Source organism: Etheostoma cragini, chromosome 7 (assembly GCF_013103735.1).
Source record: "Etheostoma cragini isolate CJK2018 chromosome 7, CSU_Ecrag_1.0, whole genome shotgun sequence".
NCBI classification, from domain to species: Eukaryota; Metazoa; Chordata; class Actinopteri; order Perciformes; family Percidae; genus Etheostoma; species Etheostoma cragini.
In genome coordinates this window covers 17019786-17045781 of record NC_048413.1, presented here as the reverse complement: position 1 = coordinate 17045781, position 25996 = coordinate 17019786, and the positions used below count along the sequence as shown (strand labels likewise).

At 39.4% G+C, this 25996-nt stretch overlaps 1 protein-coding gene across 4 annotated transcripts in view; it reads right to left on the bottom strand.

The window, feature by feature from the left end:
* The window catches only part of clstn1 (calsyntenin 1), a 39897-nt gene extending 34955 nt beyond the window's left edge, over positions 1–4942 (bottom strand). For all 4 annotated transcript variants that reach the window (XM_034877532.1, XM_034877534.1, XM_034877533.1 and 1 more), the window contains exon 1: positions 4680–4942. In XM_034877532.1, coding sequence (XP_034733423.1) covers positions 4680–4761 — 82 coding nt within the window. In that variant the 5' untranslated portion in view covers positions 4762–4942. The remainder of the gene's footprint in view (positions 1–4679) is intronic.
* Positions 4943–25996: the final 21054 nt, after the last annotated feature.

Sequence of the window (25996 nt, the reverse complement as noted above, 5' to 3'; positions counted from 1 at the left end):
CTTCCTCTAGATTTGATGCATATTTGTCCAAGTCTGACAATGTTTAGGCTATTAAATCGTTGTTTTTTTTTGGTGTTCCATTGTATTTTCCTTTAATTGGCTGCCAATATCTTGTAGCCATGCTATATTTGACATTGACTACCATAACACTTGAACACATTGTAAAACTGTAATTAAACTTGGATGGACAACTCTTAATATTCCTGCAAATAATGTGGTACAACAGTATAATATGCAAAGATATGTAAGGTCTGATTCCTTTTAGCTGCATCTGTGTCCAGTGACTGCTTACGATAAAGCCATTTTTCTTGTAGTGACTAAACATTGGGAAATAGAGAGCCAAAGTCCCGCCCCTTGTGGTGGACCTCAGGGTTCCTTAATTTGGGAAACAATTTGAACGGGGGTGAACGAGGAGAGGCAAATTATTTTTTGATCTTGTTTGTATTGAGCCATGGATTACAAATATGATGTTCCCAAATTTAAAAGATTATTTTTCAAACAAAGAAAGTCTCATTTAGCCTTAGGTTTGTCATCGTACAACTTAGAGTACCACTACGTTTTGTGTGAAACCACTCAGTGATCCAAACCACTCATCTCTCGTCTCACACAATTTACGTCACCTAGCTACACGCTCAACTAGCTAGCGAGCTTAGCTCTGTTCCACAACACATGTAACGTTATCTTAACTGATGTATTTTATCCAGTTAAGTGTTTTCAGCAGCTAAGCATAAGAGAAAAGCCTAAAAAGAATAAGCAAGACATGCTGCTCATTTGAGTAACGTTACATCCCTGGTACGATACACAAAGACCTCATAACTTCAGTGAGACGTCATCCATGTGACATTAAAGTTTGTAGTCTTTCTAATATATTTATTATAGTTTGTGTTTTCACAGTCTTATACTTCAACAGTTTAACAATAAACTGAGACTTTCTTCGGTTGAAAAATTATGTTTTAAATTGACGAACATCATACTTGTAATCCATTACTCATTTCAAACGGGATAAAAAAATAATTTGCCTCTCCTAGTTGACACCTGTTCATGTTTTCCAAATTAAGGTCCCATGGACCAGAAGTAGAAGGGTGTGACCTCGGCTCTACCACTAACCATCAAATTAAATAGGTCCAATCAATCCAAACCACCTAGAGTGATGCACTGACCACAGCTGATATTTTGTTTTACCAGCCAACAAAAATCATGACATGTTCAAAGTGAATCTTTAGACATCTGGCTAATGACAGAAAAACAGTTCAGTTGATATTTATTTAGGTTATTCCTTAGGAGAAACATGTCTGTAATCTGGCGCTGAACGATGGTACACGATACAACAGTGTTACAAGAGCTGCATGGGAGAGCCAAACAATGCAGTCATTGTCAGCTGTGTGCATCCACATAGTTTGTCCGTTTGCCATAACATAGCAAGATGACTCACGTCACACAGATTGTTGGGAGCTAAAAGGTTTAAAATGGGGAATCGGAGTGTCAACAAATGTGAAAATGTGAGCATATTTATTAACCCAGGGTCAACAAGGTCACAGTAACAGGCAGTCATCCCAGGTTTTGGTTTCTGTGATCCTCTAAACAATGGACCTATATGGGATGAGAGCGTTTCATAAGGTAGGTTTCAACAAATATTAATTTTTGAAGGCGGATATCAATGTTTGTGTAAGTAAAACTGCTAACGGCTACTTACAAAAGCCAGTGAATAAGCACTTAAACTACAGCAGAATTAGTTGATGTAATGATCACAATCATTGAAATATTTTTTTCAAATAAAAGCAAGGAATTTTAGTGAGAATAAAGAAAGTGTCAAATATTTTCCTGCATGTCTTTGGTATGCCTTTTCATGAGCATATAAATAAACAGAGTATTTTAATGAGCGGTGATCAGAGAACAACCGCAGAGTATTGCACATGAAAAGTAAAAAAGTATTGTATAATAAATTGCTCTAAGCCTCACTGACATGTAATTTTCAGTGGATCAATGGTAGGCTTTTCTAATAAATGCAAGAAGAGGAAGACTGCGAGCAAATACTTGCACCTAACCTGTAATATGTATGTGAGGGGAGCGCCACACAAAGCAGGGCATCCAATTTGTTCAAATAGAATTATTTAATTTCATGATGAATGGGCCAAGAAACTTCCCACCAGCCAGCTTTTCCTTTGTCTGGCTGTTTGTTTAGAGAGGAGGTTTGTGCATTTTCAGCAGACCTAATGTTTAACTTGGAACAATGAAGACACCCCATAATTGATCAAAACAGAAAAATAAATACATTACATGGGCAAGACCTAAAAAACAAGTGACAAAAAACCACAATGGACAACTTGAGAAACTTCAGAAAAAAAAACACATTATCAGCAGTGGACAACACCAAAGAGTTAAAAGCTGTGAGGCTTTACCAGGCTTGCCACAGAAGATACATGTTTGCACTAGTTTTACACACTGACATTTCACTGCTCTCAGTGTAATGAATCATACAGTCTAGGTAAGAATTTCGATGGGTATCAAAACGTTTGAGTAGGTGAATAGCTGCAGCTGGGTGATATGGAAAATCAAACATCACGAGATTTTTGACCAAATACATCAATGCAACATTGTAGGGTTGACTTTTGGTGCTTTCTCAAAAAATGTACACAATGGGATTTTAGATAATCATAAATAATGTGGACATAATGACTAAAAAGGTGGTTAACGGCAAAAAATACAACCGGGTTAATTTAGAAAATTACATCGCTTTACTGTTATGCAGCCTTTAAAACCATGAAAAGAGACACTTCAATATCCAAAATTCATTTAGTCTGATCTAGTACATCAATGTCAATAAAATACTGATATTTTGCCCAGCTCTAGCTGAGAACCACAACATCTCTTGCCAATGCTGATAAATTCACCTGAATGCGCTGAAGGTTGGTCTGTTTCTCCAGTAATAAAATCAAATAACTTGTAGACATTGGTACTAGAGGATTCAAAAGCATGAACAACTTAGGGAAACACCTGAGTAGCATACGCATCCTGATCTGCTGAAAGGTTGGTTGGTAATACATGTATGGCATGTAAAGCTGGACTGCAGGTGACAAGAGGTGGGGCACAAAATATGCTAGTGACCTTTGGTTAATAAAAGATAAGCCCTCACCAAGATGGTGATTACACAAGGTCTCATGTATTGATAAAAACAGGGAAGTCACCAGGTGCACTTTACAAACACACAGTTGGCTAAAACATAAAAGACAGATTCCGACTCTACCACCATGACTAACTGCTACAGGCCTTTTCCTTTTGATTGATGAAAAAAGAAATTAAGTTACTGCTTTACAAATGGTAACCTCCACGTGCTGTGATAGACGTGGCAACAGGGGGGAAAAACATGGCTGGATTAGAAACCCCTGTTCAGACTTTGATGGTTTTATATATATATATATATATATATATATATATATATATATATATATATATATATATATATATATATATATATATATATATATATCCATTTATGTTCTGTTCATACAGAATAAAACGGGGTTAAACATCGCCTCAAGCGATAGTGACTGCCCAGGCATGCCAATATGGCCAGTGACTAATATGCACCTGCCTTTACACACCCTGAAACAGGAAGCTCAGTGGATTGGGTTTAATGTGAAAACACAGTATATAAATTCGTGCAGTGACGGTGTTCATGTCTGTGCAGTGAGCTGTTGTAAGGAGGGAGGTGGACCGCCCTGCAGCAAATAAAGGCATGCCTCTCCTCAGTGTGTGGTGTCCATCGGTGACATTGCAAATGAAGAGCGCAGTTGCACTTACAGTTCTTATACAATCTCTGGTTATAATAAGTAGGCCCATACACTGAGGTCATTTTACTTAAGCCTGTGATCACAACACATAAATTATTAAATCCACCTACAAAACAGGGGCTTGTAAAGAGGATCTGCAATGCGTAGCCAACCAAGCTCAATCGTGGTGCGATCACAAGGTTGCTAAACCAAGCATTAGGCCTATGGAAGAAAACACCTATGTGGATTAATTAACACTGAATCAAAAAAGAAGGGTTAAGAAACATATCATCACTAGTCTTAATTCAAATGTACTCAGATATCTTTAAAAAATAGATTAGATTAGTACCGTTACAGGGGGTATCAGACACAAACGAGTGGATTCGGAACTTTGCAGAGGGTGAAAATATATTTTTTAATCTTCTATCAAATTGTTAAGAAGTGAGTAGAGGACACCAGTGTCCACAAACAGACAGAATGCAGATGTCAGAAGGGGGTCGTTTCGTGGCCTTGATGTTATCTCTAAAGTAGCCTACTTCAGGTTTTTGTGCTTTAGGATACAATCTTACACATTTAAAATAACAACAGTTAACAGTTGTATAATGTGTAATTTTGGGTTATTAAAAGGTGAAAATTGATGCGATATCGCGGGATGCACTTGCTGCCGCCGGGGTACTTCGCTACATCCATCCGCTGCGGCTCCAGAGCTGACCATCCCTGAGCAGGTTATTGAACATCCCTCAGGACCGCACAGCCGAGCTAACGTTAGTTTTAACTTTCAACGCCTGGGAACAACAACCATGAAGCTCCGGAGAACCGTTAAGTCCCCACGTTTTCAAAAAAACCTGTCCGACACGTAACGTTACAGCAAGACACAACACAACGAGAAATAAATCCCAGCTTAGTTACCTTTAGCTGCCTCCACCGCACATAATAGTCCGAGGACCAGTCCGACAGCGGATGCAAATTGTGTATTCCCACGGAACCGCATCCCGACTTCGAGTTCAACCGCGGCGGAGTAAAAAACACAACCTTCTTCTTCCCTCGTCAGTCAGGCAGAATGTTTTTCCAACAAGAAAAATAAAATCCAGAAGATGAGTGGTTACCACGGTAGCTCTAAGATGGCCGTCGCCGCCGCCGCTCTGCTATCCCCTTCAATCACCGCTTCTCTCGCAGTTTTGCAGATTGCTACATTCAGGGACTGTGGGCCGTATGTGAGACACGTTCCGAGCGCACTGAATAGTAGCCTTGCCTATATGTTCTTTGTTTATAATGCAATTATGCGTCCCCCGTGACAGGTATTTATGTCAAATTTACCCACTGAATCACCATACAAAGACAAAATAAGGCGAGTGAGGACGTTAACTTCGCTGATGAGGATTTGACCTGTAAAAATGCCAATGAAAGACATTTACCCCGTCTTTGATTATTAATAAGAACTCGAAATTTCCTGTTTTAAACAAAAAAAAACCTTTCTTGAAACTGCCCTGGGTCCCCAGAACGTCAGGGGATCTGAAATGGGTTAATATTGTTACTATTCCAGCTTTATGTTTAAATCATATCTCAACATTACTTTACAGCCAATCTGGAGCTAGTTTGTATTCTAGCACAGAAAAACTAGTAGGCCTAAGTATTGCTAAAAGACAAGGAGGAATGGTGGTAGCCTAATAACAGGTAGCCTAATTTTTAAGGTTAGGTTAATCCAACATGGGAGATCAGTTAAACCCTAGATCCCAAATTATCCCAATTAAGATAGCTTCCAAAAGATTATACAAATAATACTGTTTGAAAATTGTGGGATTTGTAGGCTAAAACAGTTAATGACAAAATTCCAAATTGGTTGGACAATAGTTGCTAAATCTAACAAGTTTCCGGTGTTTATGAGCAATCAAACAAAATGTAAAGGCCCACTCTGCTTCCCTCCTCAGATTGCATGAATTTGGGTTGCACAGCATGTTTGGCATGTGTGCTAAAAGAGCTGATATAATCATGTGTTTGCAAAGATGATATATAGCACACCCAACTTCTGTGTTTACATACAAAATCTCTGAGGCCACTTCTACACACACTCAACGCTATCAGTTTTCTTTGATTTGATTATCCCACAAATTTAGTCCCTTAAGTTATTGTTCAGACAGAACCTTTTGTAGCCTACTTGACCAATTGTTGGACTGTGAAAACACCAGGGACAGTTAATAAATCCAAGACTTAAACAACAGGTGTTGAAAACGTTTTTCTTTTCTAAAGCTCACCTTTTAGAAAACATCTGTCTCTCCTGTTTTCTAAAACAACTGTCAACCAAAACATTTATATTTTTCTATTATGTCAAGTCAGATCTACCACGAAAATGCTTAGAAACCCGAATCTTATGAAGAGAACCTGAAGGCAGCATGTGTCCAACGATGGGCAGTGACGTCAATACTGTTATTGTGTGAGCGCATGCAGCTAGTTTAGCACAGCCGGCTAAACTAAGACCGGAGGCGGGGGTCAAATGCCTTTTTGTGCTATAGAGGTCCAGTGATCAGCAGAATGTGAAGTGCATGACCGAATTAAACAGAGCACTTACAGTTGGAACTCAAGGGTTAACAAGGACCCAGTGTTTCTATTTGATGGAAGACAAAGACCAAATTAATTTTACAGTTCTTCTATGGTCTTTAATAGTTGTGGGCCAGAAATTAGACTTTTTCGGTATCAGCTCCCTCAGATATCTAAAAGGGTTTGGTAGATGCTCAGCGTGGAGGGTGGCAGAGCAGGGACCCATATGCCGCTTGGAGGCCCTGGGAAGATAATCCAGGCAGGGGCGTGCAACCAGTTCTGGGCCCTGGATAAAGGCGTTTTCTTTGAGCCCCTCCCAGTATCCACAGTTATTCATTCTAGCATCTTTTTGGCCCCTTCTCACATGAGGGTCCTGGGTACTCAGTCCCCCCAAGTCTAACGCCCCTGATTCCAGGCATGGTAAAATGTATATTAGCCTATAACAACATGAAATTACCAGAATATCACAAACTAAAATGTGTGAAAGTGCTTATGTGTTTCTGAAGCTAAACATGTTGTTTAATTCATTGGACAGGCAAAATGTGAATTGTAAAACTGAAGTCGGACTACATCCATGCTAATTTCACCCTAGGTTTATTCCACAGATTGACTTAAAGAATAAGCAGCCACAGTGAAAGAGACTTGTCACAATGGTGACAAGGTGAAAACAATACCAGCGTCGCTATCACGGCTGTTAAAATTTTGCGTTACAATGGCCATGTATGAGGTAGCCCCTTTTCTCACCTTGCAGTACTACGGCACAACAATAAGTGCATGGTATGTGAGAACAAGGCTGGGAATTGCAAATGTGGGTGGGGGCTGCTGTCTAATCAACACCCTCAGATATGGATAGCACCCCTGAGGAGAGAAGAATGCAATCAGAGAATTACTGCATTTACATCCATTTTTGCAATGTACTAAGGAACTTTGGTATGTCTGCTACTCATGCAAATCCAGACATGTGTGACTATAATTTGTTTTTGTACGAATCAGAGGCTTGTTTGAAAAGGTCACCAGTCCATGATGGAAAGTTTTGCAATTAGTTGGTTTATAGAAAGTTAACATGAGCTCTGATTACCTTTCTCCCAAATAAAAAAGTGCAAATGACCAAAATAAAATTTTGCAAAGAAAACATACACGTTACCAAAAGTTTCAAACAAACTCCCACACACTTACTTATCTTGCGAAACATTTGTAACGTTTCTGCCTTCACAGGCATACAAAATAAGGTCAACAATCAGAGCTCAGAGCAGCCTTAGTAGTTGCAATTATCATAGAGAAACAGCAGATAATGGACTTGGCCGAGTGAGGCCACAATTAAGTGATGGGTCTATAAACAGGGACAGTCTATGGGCATCAGGGCAGCAGCAAAGCTAAAGCACAATGCCTGTTTGTTTCCAGTTTGGCAACACATGACATGAAGTGGCCTAGAGAAAGTGGAAGTGCTCCCCTCCCCTACAGATGTCTAGCTTTCTAGGGAAGAGACAGAGTAGCCATTATCATTCCTCTGCGGGACTATGGCAGCTTGGTGGATAGGTGTAAGACATTAATGAATGATCAGAAAGGTGTTACTTCCTCCAGACCTCCTCCATCTCACACACTGCTGTGAGTGCCCTTTAGGGATCTCCAGAGGCTGCTCAGGCTGGTGACGGTTTGTTATGGGAACAGGCTTACTGGTAATTACCGTGTAAAGTGTAGAGAGGTTGATTTGATTGATATAGGCCTAAAGCCTATATTTCCCCCAAGACAGTAATTCTTGTTTTCTCACCATTCTATTGAAGCTGTCATCCTCCACATTTTGTTACTACTCATTTGCTGCTGATCCACTGCATGGTACGGCTTGAATCCAAACTTGCTCTTTTTTGGTTTTTCATTAGCAAAACCAAAGTTGTGGATGATATAAATAAATAATAATCAGTGTTATTTCTATGTTGTGGATAGTAGATTACCTGGTACTTTTTCAAGATTCCAAGTAAGCTGTTACTTTAAAGGTGGAGTTAAAACACTGCAGATCACTGATTGGTCAAAGTAAACGGTCAGTAGCGCGACGTAGGACCATGGATGTCTTGCACAAACCCGCGGTTTTTAAGCCAAGTTTTTATTCACTCTACCCAGATTTTTTTTTAAATGTCAGCTTGCAAAACTACGAAGTACACCACATCTTACAATTGCCGAAGTGCAAGTTTGGTTGCGAATGAAAGAAAAAAGTTATTAAATTCGCTAGTACGTCAGGGATGTTTTTTTTGGCTAATTTTTACATTGTTGTGACATGATTCAAATATTGTTGCAGATGTCTGCTGTCAACCTAGCATCAGCCTTTTGCTTATTAGCATATTATATATATAGCATATATAATCTGCTGTCCTCTCTCTCTCTGTCCCTCTCATATGGAGAGAGAGACAGAGAGAGAGAGGACAGCAGACTTTAAAATATTAATTATCCACAAACCATCGCAACAAGTGACATGGAACGAGTGTCCCATTAAAAAGTGATGCACATCATAAGTTTTTAGTGTCCCTTGGAAACAGTTTTAGTTTTGTTGTGAGCTTCTTTCAGCACTTTTCTAAAATGAAGCACATGTGTCATCAAGTTGGTAAAAATGTTTCTTCATTTGCTCGTATTTTGTCTATTGGCATCATGCTTTCTTAATTTGCAATGTGTTGAGCTCTCAGGGCAATACTAAACAACTAACCAAGAAAATAATCGTAAGCCAAACCTGACACAAGCATGCACTACAGCAAACTCACTCCTGGCCTAATTACAACCTACAGACTTCAGTCCTTCAGTCACATGAAAGCAGATAATTTAGAAGGAAACTCTTTACTCTTTGGAACGAACAATCAACAATTAACTGATCAAGATCCCTCTAAAATGCTGCAATAGAGGTTTGAGAAGCACGAGTGTCTGTTTTTTTTGTATCCACTGTAAATTTACATAATGTCTTGTCTTAATAATTATCTAATAAGGCCTCAGACAGATACATATCAAATGCTGCTTAAGCCAATGCAGGGCTGCAACTAATGATTCTATTCATTATCTATCCATTACTTTTTGGTTAATCAATTAGTTTATAAAATGTAACAAAATACTGACAAACACCCCTTTATAAGTTAGATACGATGGAGTAATGTAATGTAATGTATAAGTTATGAGTTATCTATATTACCAGCACTGTTTTCCTCTTTTACATGACTGCTCACCCTAAAAAACAACCTTATTTGCCATCCGTCTCAGAGACTGAGCTCACTTCTTGAGCCCCCGAACAAGGATTTGGGGATTAGACACACCACATTATTTGGGTGGTCGAAGGTCAGAATGCCTCACGGCGGCTCACATTATTCAGCATCCTTCCACGCCAGTTTTATCTCCTTCTGCCGCATTTATACACTTTGCCAGTATGGACAGAGGGTGGATACACTGGGGGATGGGGGTTGAACACATTCAGTCACTGACCATAGGAATCACATTGTCAGAGATTTCAATCATGGTGGGTGGTTGGCAGCAGACGGAGCATGAAAAAGACTTTGCTATCATGGGAATCACAGTGGTCATGACCATTAAGCACCACAGCTTCCCAATTACTCTTTCCTGTCTCGTGTCTAGACTGCAGCTTGTGTCTTTAAGTACTGCAATTTTTCTTGTCCTGCCCAGTGACCAGAAAATGCCATTTTCTTACAAGGACAGGTCTTTCTCAGAGTTGTTGGTGGAGAGGTCAACACTTTTTATAATGACTTTTTAACTGATTTTGTTTTTGATTATGCAAGTTTATTATTTGTTTATTGGTGTCTTTTTCAGAAAAAGAGCAGCATGCTTTTGAGAATGTGCCCTAGTATTTAATTGGCCCAAGGGAAGAGCTCATTTTAAAGGATTTTGCTCTGCAAGATATACCCCATGAAATCTGAATGTGTGTCACCTCATGCATTTAAAAGAGTCAAATTTACATTTTTGCTGAAAGATTGATTTCAATACAGCGAGACTTCAATCTTTTTTCTGCTTCAGCATGGATGTCTGCTTGACTTTGCTCATGAATACATTTTTTAAATCCTTGGCTGGGGAAAATTAAATCTTACTTTAGAAGATGTTATCAAGTTCTTTAACAGGGAAAAAAAAGAAAGCCAGTGAGTCTGTATGTGCAGGAGTCTGGCAACAAATCACACAGGGAATTGAAGTCATGCACCTTTAAGCAGCCTTTGCTGACTAATTTATACATTCTTCACAGGGAACACTTAAAACTTACCCTCTCTGATTGATTCCTTTCCACTTAAGTTGCTCTCATTTATCTTACAGCTTTGGTTGTTGCTCACAGTCATTTATTAACCACTGGCCCTTTCTCTATGTGCACACACTCTCACTATATATGTCCTGAAAAACGTCCTGTCAGTTTTCTCTTTTTTTTTAACAAATCCCACCCTCATTTATCAGAAGCCACATTGCAATTCCTGTCAATACTAAAGTGATGTTTTTGCTGTTTACCTTATGAGACTACATCTATTTATTTCCCTGTTTTTTCTAAAATTTCCTCATTGATGCTATGCAGAATCCTATTTTGGTTTATGAACAAAGAAGCTGTATGGAGAAACGTTTTCTGACGTCTGTGATCTATATTCCATATGCACTTCATTATCAAATCGTTTCTTTTTCAAATATACATCTCCCCTGAAGCACTAATGTGTCATGGCGCTCTTGGTTTTTAAAGTAGCCTCTGGATATTCTTTGGCCCTCTTGATTCTCAATAGCAAGCAGTTTCCGCTGTCTTTCAGACCTCATTGTCACTGATATAAGCCAAAGCACTCAACACATGGTAAGGAGTGAGTGGGAATCTGACAGATGGAGGCTCGGTTACCTCACAGAATACTTCAGTCATCTCTTTAGGGCTCAAGGACTCTGCAGATTAAGCTTTCAGTCAGCCACATCCATACTCATGAGAGCTATATTTTAGTGTCATCCCTGATATCAGATGTCAAATAGGTTTGATTGGATTTGCAGTCATTATGCACATTTAAAACAGAATAAAACAAACATACAAATCAGCATTCGTCAATGAAAATGACTTTGTTTGCCACCAATGTGTCGTGAATTCCTCCAGATGGGCATCAGGTTGCTCAGAGAGCGTGGATGCCATGATTCTGATGTTCTTGTTTTAAAACAGTGACCCCTGACCCCCACAGAAGGTCACCTCTGACACGCCATGGGTAGGGTTCATACTGTGGGTCACACTGGTGTCAAACTCTCACCTCCTTGGCTTTATTGCCTCGGAGTTGGAGAGTTTAGGGATGGGGCAAAGACATGGCTGTCACAGCGAGTGCAATCAGTCATCCATGATAGGCTGGCTCCTTTGGCTCCCCAGATACTCCCATTTTGAACACTCAAAATTAAAGCCCTGAGAATGGCAGCTGATGAAAGACATGTTGGACAGTGCTATGTTGATGCAGTGAAAATGTACTCCAGAGGGATAGGATACTACAGATGCCAGGTGGGTATTTAAAAAGAGTAGAGTAGCTCAACTAATTTGACAAAATAGGGATTACAATTGGATTTAAAAGATATATCAACATATTGGCTGTGACACCTGAACACATAAATGTTGTGACAGTGTGAAAACTAGCTGTTGCAGGCAAGCGGAGAAGTCTAAACAGCTAAAAGTAACTGCTAAATGGTTAGCTAACAGCAATGGATACGGGTGACATAAAAGTAATGGATACACTTCAAATAGTAACTAAAAGTATTGGGAAATGTTAAAAAAAGCTAAAGGCATTGGATACATGGTTGAACTATCTACAAGTGTTAAAAAGGTAAAGACACATAGCAAAAACTGATGAAAAAATCTAGTCCCTGCCACTCTCAAGTACACTACAAGTTGTAGTGTGAATGCAAACTTGACCAAACTGACCTAAACATTGACAGTTCAACTGAATGAAAAATATGATTGCCAGTTTAAAAGTTAAAAAATCATGATGTGTGCTGTCAATAAAGTGGTGCTTTGGTTCATATGGCAAAACAGTGGTAAAGTTAGACAAAAAAGGTTGGGAACCACTGGTGTTGACGTCTAATCTCTGGGCATATCTATATCTCTCGTTTTCGTTAAACACTTGACATGCACAAAAACGCTTGCATGTGTGGACACCCACAGATTGGATACAGATATTAATAAAGAAGCGGACCACATGTTGCCCACCCATTTTAACAACCCCCAAGCTGAGACATGTCTGTGATTCGAATCTGCGTTACCGTGTTTGTGTATGGGAAAACCTGCTGTCCAGACAGCGGAAGTGAGCAGTCTGCTCCCTCATTACCCTTGAAGGAGGCTCATATGGCGCGTGGGTGATATTAAAGTGGAGGAGGTTAAAAATGGCTTGGAGCCAGTGTCTAATCTATCGTCTCTGACCGAGTGTGCAGCGCAGGTGGGAGCAAGCTGACCTGGAACTTGCTGGGACAACAGATATCTGTTAAATTATGTGATCAAATAATATCTGAGCAAAACCAAAACAGTACTAACCAGTTTAAGGAGAGTCACGAAAGATGAATAGGGTAAGAATTTTAACTAGATATCCCCATGAAACTTCCCAAATTGATGACTTAGATTAACACAATCTTTTTTTGTATCACAAGTTTTCAAAAATCCTACGTTTGAAGAAATATGCAAATGATGCGTTGTGGAATGAATGAGGAACGAATGAGGAACTGGTTAGTTAATTAGATCTTGTTAAATGACTGGGTCTCAAGCATTAATGATTAGTTACTGATAAACAGACTAGGAGTTACTGTATTCATAAATCACTGGTCATTGTGAGTTAATGAGAAGTTAATGAGGAGCATTATAGTATAACTTCATTTATAGGGAAACACACGTTAATGATTGAACTCAGCATGATGCATTACATTATTTGGAGGTACGCACAATGCTTCATTAATGGTAGATGATGGTTAAGTTATCATTCGTCAATGATTAACCACTCAGTATGATGTAGAGGACTGCATTGGGATTGGAATTCTGCAGGTTGCATGGGACCCAACACAAATATCTTGGAAGCGTGCAAGAATAAATAAATTATTACATGATTACATATATTTTATGAATTTGTATTTACAATTGACGAGCATGATGTCACTTAAAATATTAACTCAAGCTCTCCTCATTTTTTTTTAAGTATTAATGGAAGAGTTAAATACTGCATTCCAGAAATGTAAGACCTAAAAAAGCAGAAGTCTTCACCTCTTTAGTTTACTTGGGTCTAATGATCTCTCCTTAAAACAGTGTTTGATCCCCACTTGTTATAATATGGCCTTTTCATTACAAAAGTCTGACTCTTTTCCAAGTATAATAAAAACAGGTTCTCCAGTCAGTGCCCTTGATCAAGGCACTGGCTCAGATCTGGAGTTGGTCCCCAGTCGCTGTAAATGTCTGCCCACTGCTCCCTTGTGGGATGGGTGAAATGTGTGTGTATGTGACAATAAAGTACCTTTACCTTTATAAGCTGGAGGTTAGTGCAAGGTGACCTCTGGCCTGTGGGAGAGTTCGCACTCATGAAATACACTTAAATCACAGATGTGTGGTCTCTGCATTCAGCTTGGCTTCGGCTCATGGTTACAGTGTTTCTATCCTGCTCCCTTGCTGCCCATAATTAGGTTGTTAGCCTGCCATTAACTGAGATCAGCGATTATTAACTAAATAAGTCAGCACCGCAGACGGGGAGCAATTGAAATACCCGTGGTCAAACTCAGTTCATGATGCTCCCGTCGAACAAAAAACAGAGGAACCAGAAATTACTTTAAGCTTTGATAAAACATAACACATGATCCTCAGGCTTGTCATGTGTGATTATTTTTAGAGGTCTTTTAGTCCCTTTAAGGAAGTCTCTGGCTAAGCTTATCAGAATCAACACAACAGTGCTGTTTGATGCTTAGGAAGGTGGAAAGCTGCTCCTAATGCATGCAGTACGTTAATCATGTTCTTTCATTACAGATTTGGTTGAGCTTGGCCTTTACCTTACAAAAGTCTGACTCTTGTCCAAGATAGACTGCTAGTTCACTTACTGATACACTGGCTGTCTAAATGCATCATGGGGTATTTGATTGATGAATTGAATTTATTTGATGATCAAATAATACACTAACTCTGCACAACACACACACAACAAACAACACAAAGAGTTACACCAGATAAGGACTGACATATTCAAAGACAGAGTATCATGTTTCAGTTCTCTTCATAATATACCAAAATATTACTTATTAAAATTACAGATTTGGTTGAGCTTGGCCTTTTTGAGAAACCATCATTTCAAGGCCACTAGAAAGATTTACTCTTATGTGATTACCTAGACTTGCAGGATGATTTTTTTTTTTTGTGCAGCTGAAAAACTACATTTTTACCAGACTATTAAAAGGAAACAGTAAACGATTTATTAAGAAAATTCCAACTCAATGTCTACTTGCTAGCTTTTCCTAGAACTTTTAACCGTGTCATAGGGTCTTCATCAGATTGCGACCTCAGTAGCTGTTATGATTAAATCTACACCACTTTTAGGACTTCTCATCCATGTTAGCTTAAAGTTGCAATGTTACATAAAATGTCTGCTGATGTCAAACTACTGTAGTCGGGTTGAGAAAGAATTTTCATGCTTTTTTCATCTTCTTCTTCTCATTGTTAACAGAACCATCTGTAAAGAACAAAAAACAACAATGACTTTCTCCAAATAAGTAAGTAATGTAAGTATGAACTTTTCAGCTGCAGCAAAAACTTGCTATTTGTGGCCATGTTTTAAAAACAATTCCCCAGTACACCATGCTTTATTCACCAAATGTTTTCGTCTCTCTTTCCTTCATCATTGTTGTGTCTGCGGTTGTTTAAGGTTTCCTTATATGGTATACAATTTATTGGTCCACCATGAGACTAATAGCTAGAGATGGAAAAAAAGACATTAATGGGCCTACAACAAAAGTACAGAATATAACCAGCCTCATCCTTCATTATCAGTGAAATGTAGTTCCATAAATACAACGGAACAAATGGTCTGATTCAACATCTTTACATGGATGAAACATGTTGAATCAAACAATCCTGTTTTAAAGATACCTATGAATAAGGTCTAAGTCACCATCAGTATGTACTAGGTGACTACCTGAATATGCATTTAATATAATGTGTCAACTGAAAAAAAGTTTTGCATGAATAAATTCCATGGTGCCTCAGTGCCAACATCCCCTGTGACCTCACGTGATGAGGTAGCAGGAGACTTTGGCTGCTGCATGCTAATCAAGGATCAAGGTATTATTTAAGTAAAGGGCCTTCTCTCTCCCTCTCTCTTTCTCTCCCTCCCTCGCTCCCTCTCATTCTCTCTCTCTCTTTCTCTCTCTCTCTCCCCGCCCTTTCTCTGTCTTTTTCTCGCAGCACATGACCTTTTAATTATTGATTTTCAACTCGCTGTGCTTCATCTCTCCTCTCATCTCTCTTCTTCTTCCCCATCGTCTTTTTATCTTTCTCGCTCGATTTCTTCCAACACAAATCACTCAAGCACGCACGCACGCACGCACGCACGCACTCACGTACGCACGCACGCACGCACTCACGCACGCACACACGCACGCATGCACGCACAGAGTCTTCTTGTCTTTTCTCTTCCACTTGCTTATCCCTCCTCTGTTTCTCCCAGACTTGCCTCCTTATTAAAATGCGTAGCCATTGGCCACTAGCTGCAGTGTCAGCATGGGGAAATGGGGAAGGTAATTCATACTTGGCTGTCAGCCAGGCTGGAGGTGAGTGAGAACACCTCCACCATGAGGAGACAACCAGAAATGAGCCCAGCAGAGGAGCTCAGAGGCATCAATAATCCAGCACCTTTTCCTGCACTAACGACAGCATCACACAGTCTCATTAACGACCACATGCTCCTCGTGCTGCCTTATCTGTACAGTTGAAGCCCAGACTGAGATGAATGAGAGACTTAAAGTGTGTCTCCCCTAAAAATCCTACCCCATGCAGTTATAGGTGTGAAATATGATTTGGTCCAAACTGCATATATTTCAATGTAGAGATAATGCGACAGCCCTCTTGATGTGATGTGATTTGTGCTCAGGGTTGTCAGTTTAAAAAAAAGCCCCTGACATGTTTACACCCACGAGAGGTTTGGGTATATTTTCCACAGAGCACCAGCCAAGCCCTGTGGGATGCCACTGTAAAAAGGCTCACACACACACACACACACACACACACACACACACACAAACACACACACACACACACACACACACACACACCCACAGCCATACTGCCGGTGACAAGTGCACAAACACACAGATAAATGCACACATCCAAATCCACAACTTCTTCAGGGAAGAAAAATGATTTTCTGGCTAAAGTTTTTTTTAATTCTTAAAATGGATAATGTTTACATAAACCCCAAATCGGTAATTGGTTTTCAACCCTCAGAGACGCTTGCAACCATTTTTAAATACCAAAATTGGAGTTGAATGGTTTTCACAATTTCAGTGACAACATGCAGACATGTCAATTCACATAAGGAAATACACAGCCAGACAACATTCATTCCATAACCTTAAATCACTGATATAAACCTTACCCAAATTCTAACCTTAACCTGACAAATATGCAATGAGAGTGGAGGTCAAATACAATGCCCTCGCATAGGAAGACAAACTAACAAGCGTTCATGCCAGTCTTCTACCACGATACTGACAAAGTTCAAAATACATTTACTGTACGTACACCCAACCACCCAAAATGGATCCCAGCTCCATTCCTCCTCTGTCAGGATCACCGTCAGGATAATTCTGGCGTAGCTATTCAAGGAATCTGTCTCAGGATAAGATAATCCAGGGACAGCTGCTCTCTAATTTTAAGTGTTGGGCCCAAGGATTCGGTTGTCACTGAGAAAGCTGAGAGGCAGTGAATGATAAAGTTGTTAAAAAAAAAGATGCATGTTGCATGTGCAGGGCAGAATCTCATTTCCCTGAAACATTATTCTCAAGAGCCCCCGTGGAGGTCAGGACCTGATCTCAGGGCAGAGAGTGAACCGACAGTGAACTCATGATTCACAGCAAGAATTTTATCCATTGTTGCCATAGCAACAGCACCTGCAGACAGATGAAAGCACGCACAGTGACACCTCAGAACCACCTCATCTGTTTCATGAGTTAAGGGTGTGTGTGTGTGTGTGTGTGTGTGTGTGTGTGTGTGTGTGTGTGTGTGTGTGGTGTTTATACAGTACGCCAACAAAGAAACACTTGTTTTGTGTGTTTGTATGTATATGTATGTATCTGCATATGCCAATCCTGGAGATAATCAGCTGGTTAAACAGTCATCAGTCACCGATATCTAAATCCTCATCTGATGACAACAGGTGGTGCTAGTTAGAGCTGCTGCTGTGTCAGTCATCAATTACACTATTGCATAAGAGCCAGTTGGTTCATCACTGTGGATCAGCATCTGCTTATTGATGTACTGAAATGCTTTGGCAGTGCTGGTTCTCCTCCATTCATGCCAATAAAGCTTTCGGGGATTAGTATTGACATATGCATTTGCAAATTCTTACGTGGAGGTCACAGAGGGTGTTACAAGCTCCAGAGGCTGGTGTGCAGATCCCTGTGTCCCTGCGTCAGCCAACATGCTTAAAGGATCTTTAAACAACAATCTTTAGGGTGATGCTCTATAGGTGACCCTGACCTCTGGTGCTTGTGAAGGAGGGCAAGGGATGGTGATATCAGCAAGAGCTAAAAAATAAATAAAAACTGTGCTTATGTCCAGAGTAGAAGCAGATATAACAACATGGTGTTATGTGACTCACCTACAGGAGGTCATAAAAACTATTGAAAAATGTAATGCAATTAAATGTATTAATACAAACTTTTTGATGCCAACATGTGTAAATTGGATTGATGCTTGACAGATGTTGATCCGTATCCAACTACACATGCAGAGAAAGCAATAGATCGCTAGAGTCACAGTGATGAGAATAGCAATAGCAAAACCCAATCCCTTACCCCAATGTTTTTCACTGAAGAGACCAGTTTCTCTTTCTCTATGTTATTGGATTTATCTTGGGTTAATTACTCACCATCTTGAAAGAAGGCCTTGTTTGTGGTCTTATGAGGTAGAAAAACCTGACATAGTGTACCAACAGTTCTAACACATCTTAATGTGATGCGGTGCAGACACCATCTTGTTCTGCTGACATGGCACCAGTAATGAGGCTGGAGTACAATCTATTGAGACAGCTATTGTAATTTTAGACATGGTAAACATTTTGGCTGATTTCACCAAATATTCCTTCCTCCCAAACTCACTTCAGATCATTTTGACCCCTGGGCTGAACAAGGTTAGGAAACTTTCCTTAGCAGTCAGCAGGGTCTGCTCTGCCTGTCCAGTGAGCCAATAGTCAGGGCAGGCGCAAGGTTCCTATAGGCTACCACCAGACCGTAGTAGTGGCGTGATGGATGTCCACTCTGCCATCTCTTGCCAAGAACGCTGAGTCATTCTGTGCATTTTCAGCATTCTGCGGGATGCTGCACCAGCTTCACTGCTCCAATTATTTATCTGGGGTCAAAGTCCACAAATAGCTCAGCAGTCAGCGAGTCAATATGCTTTATCCTGCTTTTTAATGATCTGATTTGGCGGTTCATCGTGTGTGAGGCTCTTAAATCGGCAGATCATCCCAACATGTTAGAGTTTAAAGACATTTAGTCATACATATACACTAAGGTTTATCTGGTTATTGAAACATATTAAAGAGTTTTTTGTTTTGGGTTTACAGACTCCATCATCTGCTGAAAAGAAAAAAGCTTTGAACTTTACAGTTTGTGTGTTCCATTACAGTAATCAATGCCAGGGTTAATGCTGCTGATTGTGCATCTTTCACCTCCTCAGGGAGGAATTACATTCTTCCCGCATTGGGGGAATTTAAATGAGAAAAGAAGTTTAAATAACTTTATCAGGTGGCTTAAATATCAACTCCCTCACTCAGTAGAAAGTAAAGTTTGGAAAAAATAAACCTTCAGATTAGATTAGATTAGATAATACTTAGTTCTTCCCCCTGTGTGGGAATTCCCTTGTCACAGCAGCAGTTTTCTCCAGTTAAAATCAAACCAACAAACAAGCAAACAAACAACAGGCAAACAAGAGACAATGTGCAACAAGTACTGAATAAATGTAAAGTGGCATTATATTAAAGTAAAGTGAGGTGGCTATAGTGCAAAAAATACTGCAATGTCAGTAAGTAAGTGACGTGAAATAAATGAAGTAATACGTAATTTATTAACTTAGTGTTGAAAATGACAAAGCTTCACCAAAATAACACGATAGACAAAGACACGGAATATCTTTTTGGACTTTCATGATTCAAACACCCCTGCAGTTGGCTTCTGCACTTGTGTTATTGTTGTAGTTGGATCTTCTCTGAACACTATCTAAGTATACGCTGTTCTTGCAGCAACAGCAGTCACTCATGCTTATTTCAGTCAACATGACGCATACTTCAGGCCTGATGGCAGTGCCAGAATCTGTTTGTTATGACAGCCAGTAACAGGCCTGTCTTGGTATTTTGAGACCTAAGCAGAAACTTGTGTGTGCATTTATAAATAGTTATTACATTAATAACATTTGGTGTGCTTATATTTGCACACAGTCATTTGTGTGACGGACAACATAAAAATTACAAATTGTGCATGCATTTTCTGTATGAATATGCATTGGACTATCTATTTTTCGAATGTCACTTAAGTTTTAGATTTACTGTAGGTAAGGTACAAGGAGTCAAACGTTGGACCAATGCAAGGATATGTCTTCACCACCAAGAGAACACTTTTGAATTCTTCCCACAACGTTATCTTCTTCACATGTGTCATGTGCAGAAACCAGAGATGACATCTCCACATGATTTTGCCTACTCACTGTATCATGTACAGGAAATAAATCTCACTCAGTGAAAGCACTGGAGTGGGAATCCTGGAGGTGGACAGGTATATTGTGGAAACAAGCTTCTGTCTAAGAAATTTATCACAGCTTGAAAGAGCTTGAGCATATGGCTGGAGTTAGTAAGCCTTCAGGGAAGCAGTGTGCCATAACACTCAGGAGGGAAAGAGAGTGGAAGCTGCAAAAGTCTTTGTTGCAAATAAAAGTCCCTCAGTCGTCAACGGGTTTGAAATGAGATGCATGTTTTTTTAATTACAAAATGAGATGTAACACAGGTGGTCCACAGGGGCTTACTCACAACCACACAGCAGCTAAATCAACATATGGCCCAGATCTGGAGCAACCAGGTGCATTATAGGAATCTGGTGCCGCATTGTCAAAGTGCTTTTCATGACTAAGAGGGGTTCATGTCCATGCAACATGTACCGAAACTTGGGTGGCCACATAAAAATGCCACACTGTGGGCTTAAAATGCTTTCACCATCAAAAGGAATTTCAAACCACACTGCATTACCAAAAATATGTAACGTTAAATGTGTTCAAGGCAGATAGCTGTGCGTCACAGTTGCTGAGTGGTTACCTGCACACCCTAAATATAAAGTGAGAATGTAATTTCTTCTTGTTGACCCCTAAACTCCACTGACCTGCCAGGGTCAACCATTACAAACTCACACTGTGCAGCCAAACATTGTTCACACCATCCAACTTTAATTTGAATTCTAGCGGAGACCCCAAAGTATCCAAAGATACCAAACATGTCAGGCTGAGCGTTGAGGAAATGTGTTGACGTGTGTGACATAGGCATCTAAATTTGATGTAAGAGTGCAGCCAAAAACAAAACAAAAGAAGAACAAAACCTGTAGTTTGGGGTAATGCAGCAAACATCATAGAGTTTAGACCTTTAAAGGGTAAGCGGAAATAAAAGGAGAAACTGGATGTGAAGGAGTTGCATGTTAAACTACAACAGCATGAACTGTTTTTCAACACTTATTATCTTAAATGGAATTCAAAAAAGATACAAAACAACAGTGAAAGTGGGCTGTACGCTAACACTAGCATGCTCGCAACAATAATGCTAACATGCTGCTATTAAGCAGGGACAATGTTTACCCTGTTCACCATCTTAGTTTTACAGAGCCCAGGAAGGTCTTTTAAACAAAGAAAGAAAAACTAATTTGTGCGCTTGATTTTCTAAAGGCTCTGCATAGTTTGGCTTTTTAGCATGCTAATATTTGCTATTTAGCATGAAACACAAATAGCTGATAGGAGTGTCCTTAGTTCTGCAGGTAGTTTATTATTTTAAAAATAGTTTTGTCATTGTGTATTTGTATTTGAGACTTACCCTTATGGTGTTACCGAGGTCTACTACCAAGCTCTGTCTTTCACCAGTGTGTCGTACATGGCTAAAGAGATATACTACCATGGAGCTAAGTAAAACTATACAGAGTATATAATGTTATATTCTTATAATGTAAATAATATAAAGACAGATCATGGTTGTGTCAGCACAGATCAAAGGGGGATACAAACAAGCAGAGGGAGATGTTGAATACAGCATGAATACTGCATGAATACAGCTGCAGATCGCTGCTGTGAGTTCATGAAGAAATTGAAAGAAAAACTCATTTATTAGTGAGTTGACTTTGATGAGTTTTGAGGTGGACCAGAGTGTACCTGCAGAACTTTGTATAGGGCCTGTGAGTGATCGTGCAGTGCTGCATTTCTCCACAGCTGGATGTCTCTCTCTCCTCTTCTCTGGATCCCTCCTGGCTTTTGCTTAATAATGTTGAGTCATAGGGTGGGAGGACAAATTACCTCCCTCAATCCTGGAGCTGCCACACGCTCGTTTTATTTTTACTTTGAAGATGAAAGGTGCAGCTGATCACATTCATTTGGCGTGTAAAGTTATATCCTTCCTCTCAAATGTAGGGGGGGGAGTTTTTTAAACGCCAGGTCAGGATCCATATGGCTTCAAACTTTCTTACTAAAATAAATGCCTCCCTTCCAATTATGTTGATTTGAAAGTCTGTCAAGAAACACAGATGGCTAGAGTCCTGTTGTTCCAGAAGACTGTGAGTAGGTACCAGAAACGTCTCACAATGTATTAATTATGCCAGTTACGTTTCAATAATTTAGTTATTTTGTCTGTGGGCTTTTATAGTAAATGGTTAATTTAGCCTGAGATTTAGAAGATTCTATTTTTTGGCCATTTTTAGGCTTTTGTTGACAGTACAGGTGAAGAAATCAAAATGGGAAAGAGGGGTGATGACATGCAGCAAAAGGCCACAGGTTAGAGTCTAACCCAGGCCCGCTACATCGAAGAGTAAACCTCTGTGCATGGGCGCCTGCTCTACCAACCAAGCGCTCATGTAGAATTATATTTTATCTGAAAAATTAAGTCACTAAATTTGGCCACCTGGGTAATTCACCTGGTGGAGCATGCGTCAATATACAGAGGCTCAGTCCTCGATGCAGCATGGCTTGTTGCTGAATCTCATTCCTTTCTCTCTCCACTTTCTTGTCTGAGCTGTCCTTTCATAATGAAGGCCTAAAAATGCCACACGATAAAAATAAAACGCTTGGCAACTCTGTACACTGCCAAGGAATCAAATTCTATAAAAATATACTGTTACTTTGACATCTGGTCCTTTGTCCTTGGTAATGGTGTCTTGTCAGCCTGTGTGGGCTGGGCATATTTTATTGTATGCATGACACGATAATAAAAACAATATTCATTCATTCATTCATGTATGATCTCCCGTTTTGTTTCTTTGGGTTTCATTCAATCAATATTTAAGTCAGGCAAATTGGAGACTGTGAGCAGTTTGTATTTAGATTCCATCCCACATGACATTGAATTTAAAGTGGGTAAAAAGCAACAACATTAATAATTTATTCTCCTTAAATTTCAAAATGAAAAAAAAATGAAAAAATATCATAACCTCAAACCACTCAGAATAATCTCTGCTATTCATCCATAGCATGAATACTATATGTAAAGTCCTATTTATACGTAAATATGCCTAAAACACTGTTTATGTGTCATTCTGTCACCCTCCTCCAAGCTTCAAACCTCTGTGAAAGTGACATATTATATGTTGACAAAATTACAACTGTTTGATAATACCGAATTCATGAAGGAGAAGTAGATTGTCCTGAAGAAGTGTTTTGGAAGATTTCATTAACATTTGGACACAAAATGTCCATCGTGAAACATGTCTCTTTTAGGGTCCATTGAATTCAAGCTGCCCACAGAGACATTTCTCTGTGAAGGAGCAAGCTTTTTACTGCTGCTGTTCCAGCCCACAGGGAGTCAGTGTTTGATGCTAAAAAGATACATTTTAGATGGAGTTCTAATCACTTAGTACTGCACATGTTAAACTTCACTCCTCAAACACTTACTAGAAGTGATGATGTGTCACCCTGTTATTAAACAGCTGTCATCAGTCAGTGTGTGGACGCACAGAGCTACACACGCTGACACAGACACACTGTTGGATAACGTGTTGTCATGTTGCTGGTGGCAGTTATCAGCTGGTAGGTGCTGTGTGCCGAGCTCTGGGTCTGATCTGTGTGACATTGGATATACACAACGCCAAGCTCACGTGTACATAGAGAGAGGGAGCTTATGTTGATTGGAGGAGAGATGTGCTGCTTTCACATGCTGCACTGGTCTACATTTCATCCAGCAGAAGACAATGTCATTTAAAAGATAATTATGTTAACCAGCTCAGCGGGTCTTTCACTAAAAAAGTTTCTTGTGTTTTAGGATGAGGAAGACAATTTAAACCTAAATCCACACAACAGCAGTGTTAAAACAAATGAAGCTTCAACACATAATCATTATGCCAGGAACCAATACCAAGGGTTAATACTAGGCAATAACTTGTTAGTGAGAAAGTGAGAAAAAACAGAAGTTTTAATGTCATTAAAAGACAACCTCAGTTTAAAGTAGTGCATGAATATCAAAAAATGTGCGAACAGCTGGTGTGTTTTTCCAGAGCTCTCTCACTCTAAACCGTAGGATCTCTATGCATCTGTGAAAGAAGGCATGGGAACAGTGAACAGATGTTCGTCATTAGCACAGGGGAAACATGAAGCTCCATGTCCCAACTTGACAACCAGACACTACCTAATTAACACATCTGCCTGACGACCTGATAGGAAAACGTACAAAGCGTTGGAGTTTACTGTTGGTCTTCAAGGTACACGGTGATTTTTTTACCAGATTTATAAAATCCACAGTCCTCAACATAAGGTGTCACCGCTGTTACTGTCAGCCTAAGAATGTAGTCTTTGTAAGTAAATTAATGTACAGTTCTGTGCATGAGAACAAACATGCACAAATGATATTAATGAACTACCCCAAAATGATTAAATCTCTTAAGACAATTTTTAAATGTTTCATCACGGTCCACTTACTTGCTTGTTTGATCATTTTACCACAGTTTTTAGCAAAGAAAGAAAAAGCTCTAACTTTCTATAATTGTGACAACTCTTCTGGACCTCTATAGAATTCCCACTAACTGGACTTCATGTGATATATGTTGGCTCAGACAAGCAAGTAAGTGGACCTTGAATTGCAGAATAATGGACTTTTACAGTTAATGACAAGTAATCAATAAGAAAGAGAAATGTTCAAAGGCCCCAGAACAAGTAAGTGGACCTTGACAAGAGATTGCATTGTCATGGATGTGGCTACCAAGACCTCAAGATTTCAGATTTAATCCAATATGCAGAGTTGTCTTTGTATACAAACTGCATTTTTCAATTATAAGACTGAAAAAAAAGAAGATTGTTTTCTTTTGTACACACAGAAGAGGAACAAAAAAGGTCATCATGAGGCCTTATCTGAAGACAAGCATCAAGCATCTCGGAGATTGCATTTTTGACTAACTTCATTATGATGAAAAGAAGAAAAAGTAGCTTTTCACTGTTTAAAATATCTTTAATGGTTCAGTTGGTATAGGATTTGGAAGCATTTAGTCAATACATGGTCAGCAGCCATACAAAACATAACCAACTAATCAATGATGACTGAGAGGAAAATAAAATACAAAAGCAATGCAAAAAAAAAAGGTTAATTAGGCAACGTCAGGTCATCACAGTAAAAAGATACATTGATCCTAGTCACAATGAACAGCATGCTGAAAATCAAAACCGATAGCAAGTTCAATGATCTCTCCTACCCCCCCCCCCCCCCCCCCCCCCCCCCCCCCCACACACACACACACACACACACACATGGCTGTAGAACAACCCTGATAGGTAAAATGTACAGTAAGACGCCTTTTAGAGAGAGGAAAAAAACAATGCATAGACAAATAAAGAATGTTTTAAAACAAAAGTAAACATAAAAAGACAAATGTCTTTGTCATAGCCACAAGCGGACAGCGTGATAGATCTGTTGGCTGATTACATCGCAATGATTGCTGAGGAAATTCAAATAGAAGTTATTGCCAACAACAAATAATAAATGTTACCCTTACAAAATATTTTTTTTTTCTGAAACATTTAAAAATAGCAAGTAGCTTCCACAAATGTCAAGAAGGTACAAACAATGGTTAACGTGGCAAGGCATCAAAGATCCTCGTCTCCACTTGAATGAACATTATAAACCACAAGGCAGACATGCTTGGCTTCAAAACATTACGTTACAATTATTTTTAAGTTATACAAGTTAACAAACTGTACTTAAAACACATTAAATATTGAGCATGTCACTAGAAAAACATGTTGGTTGTTAACAAATATTCCTTTGAGC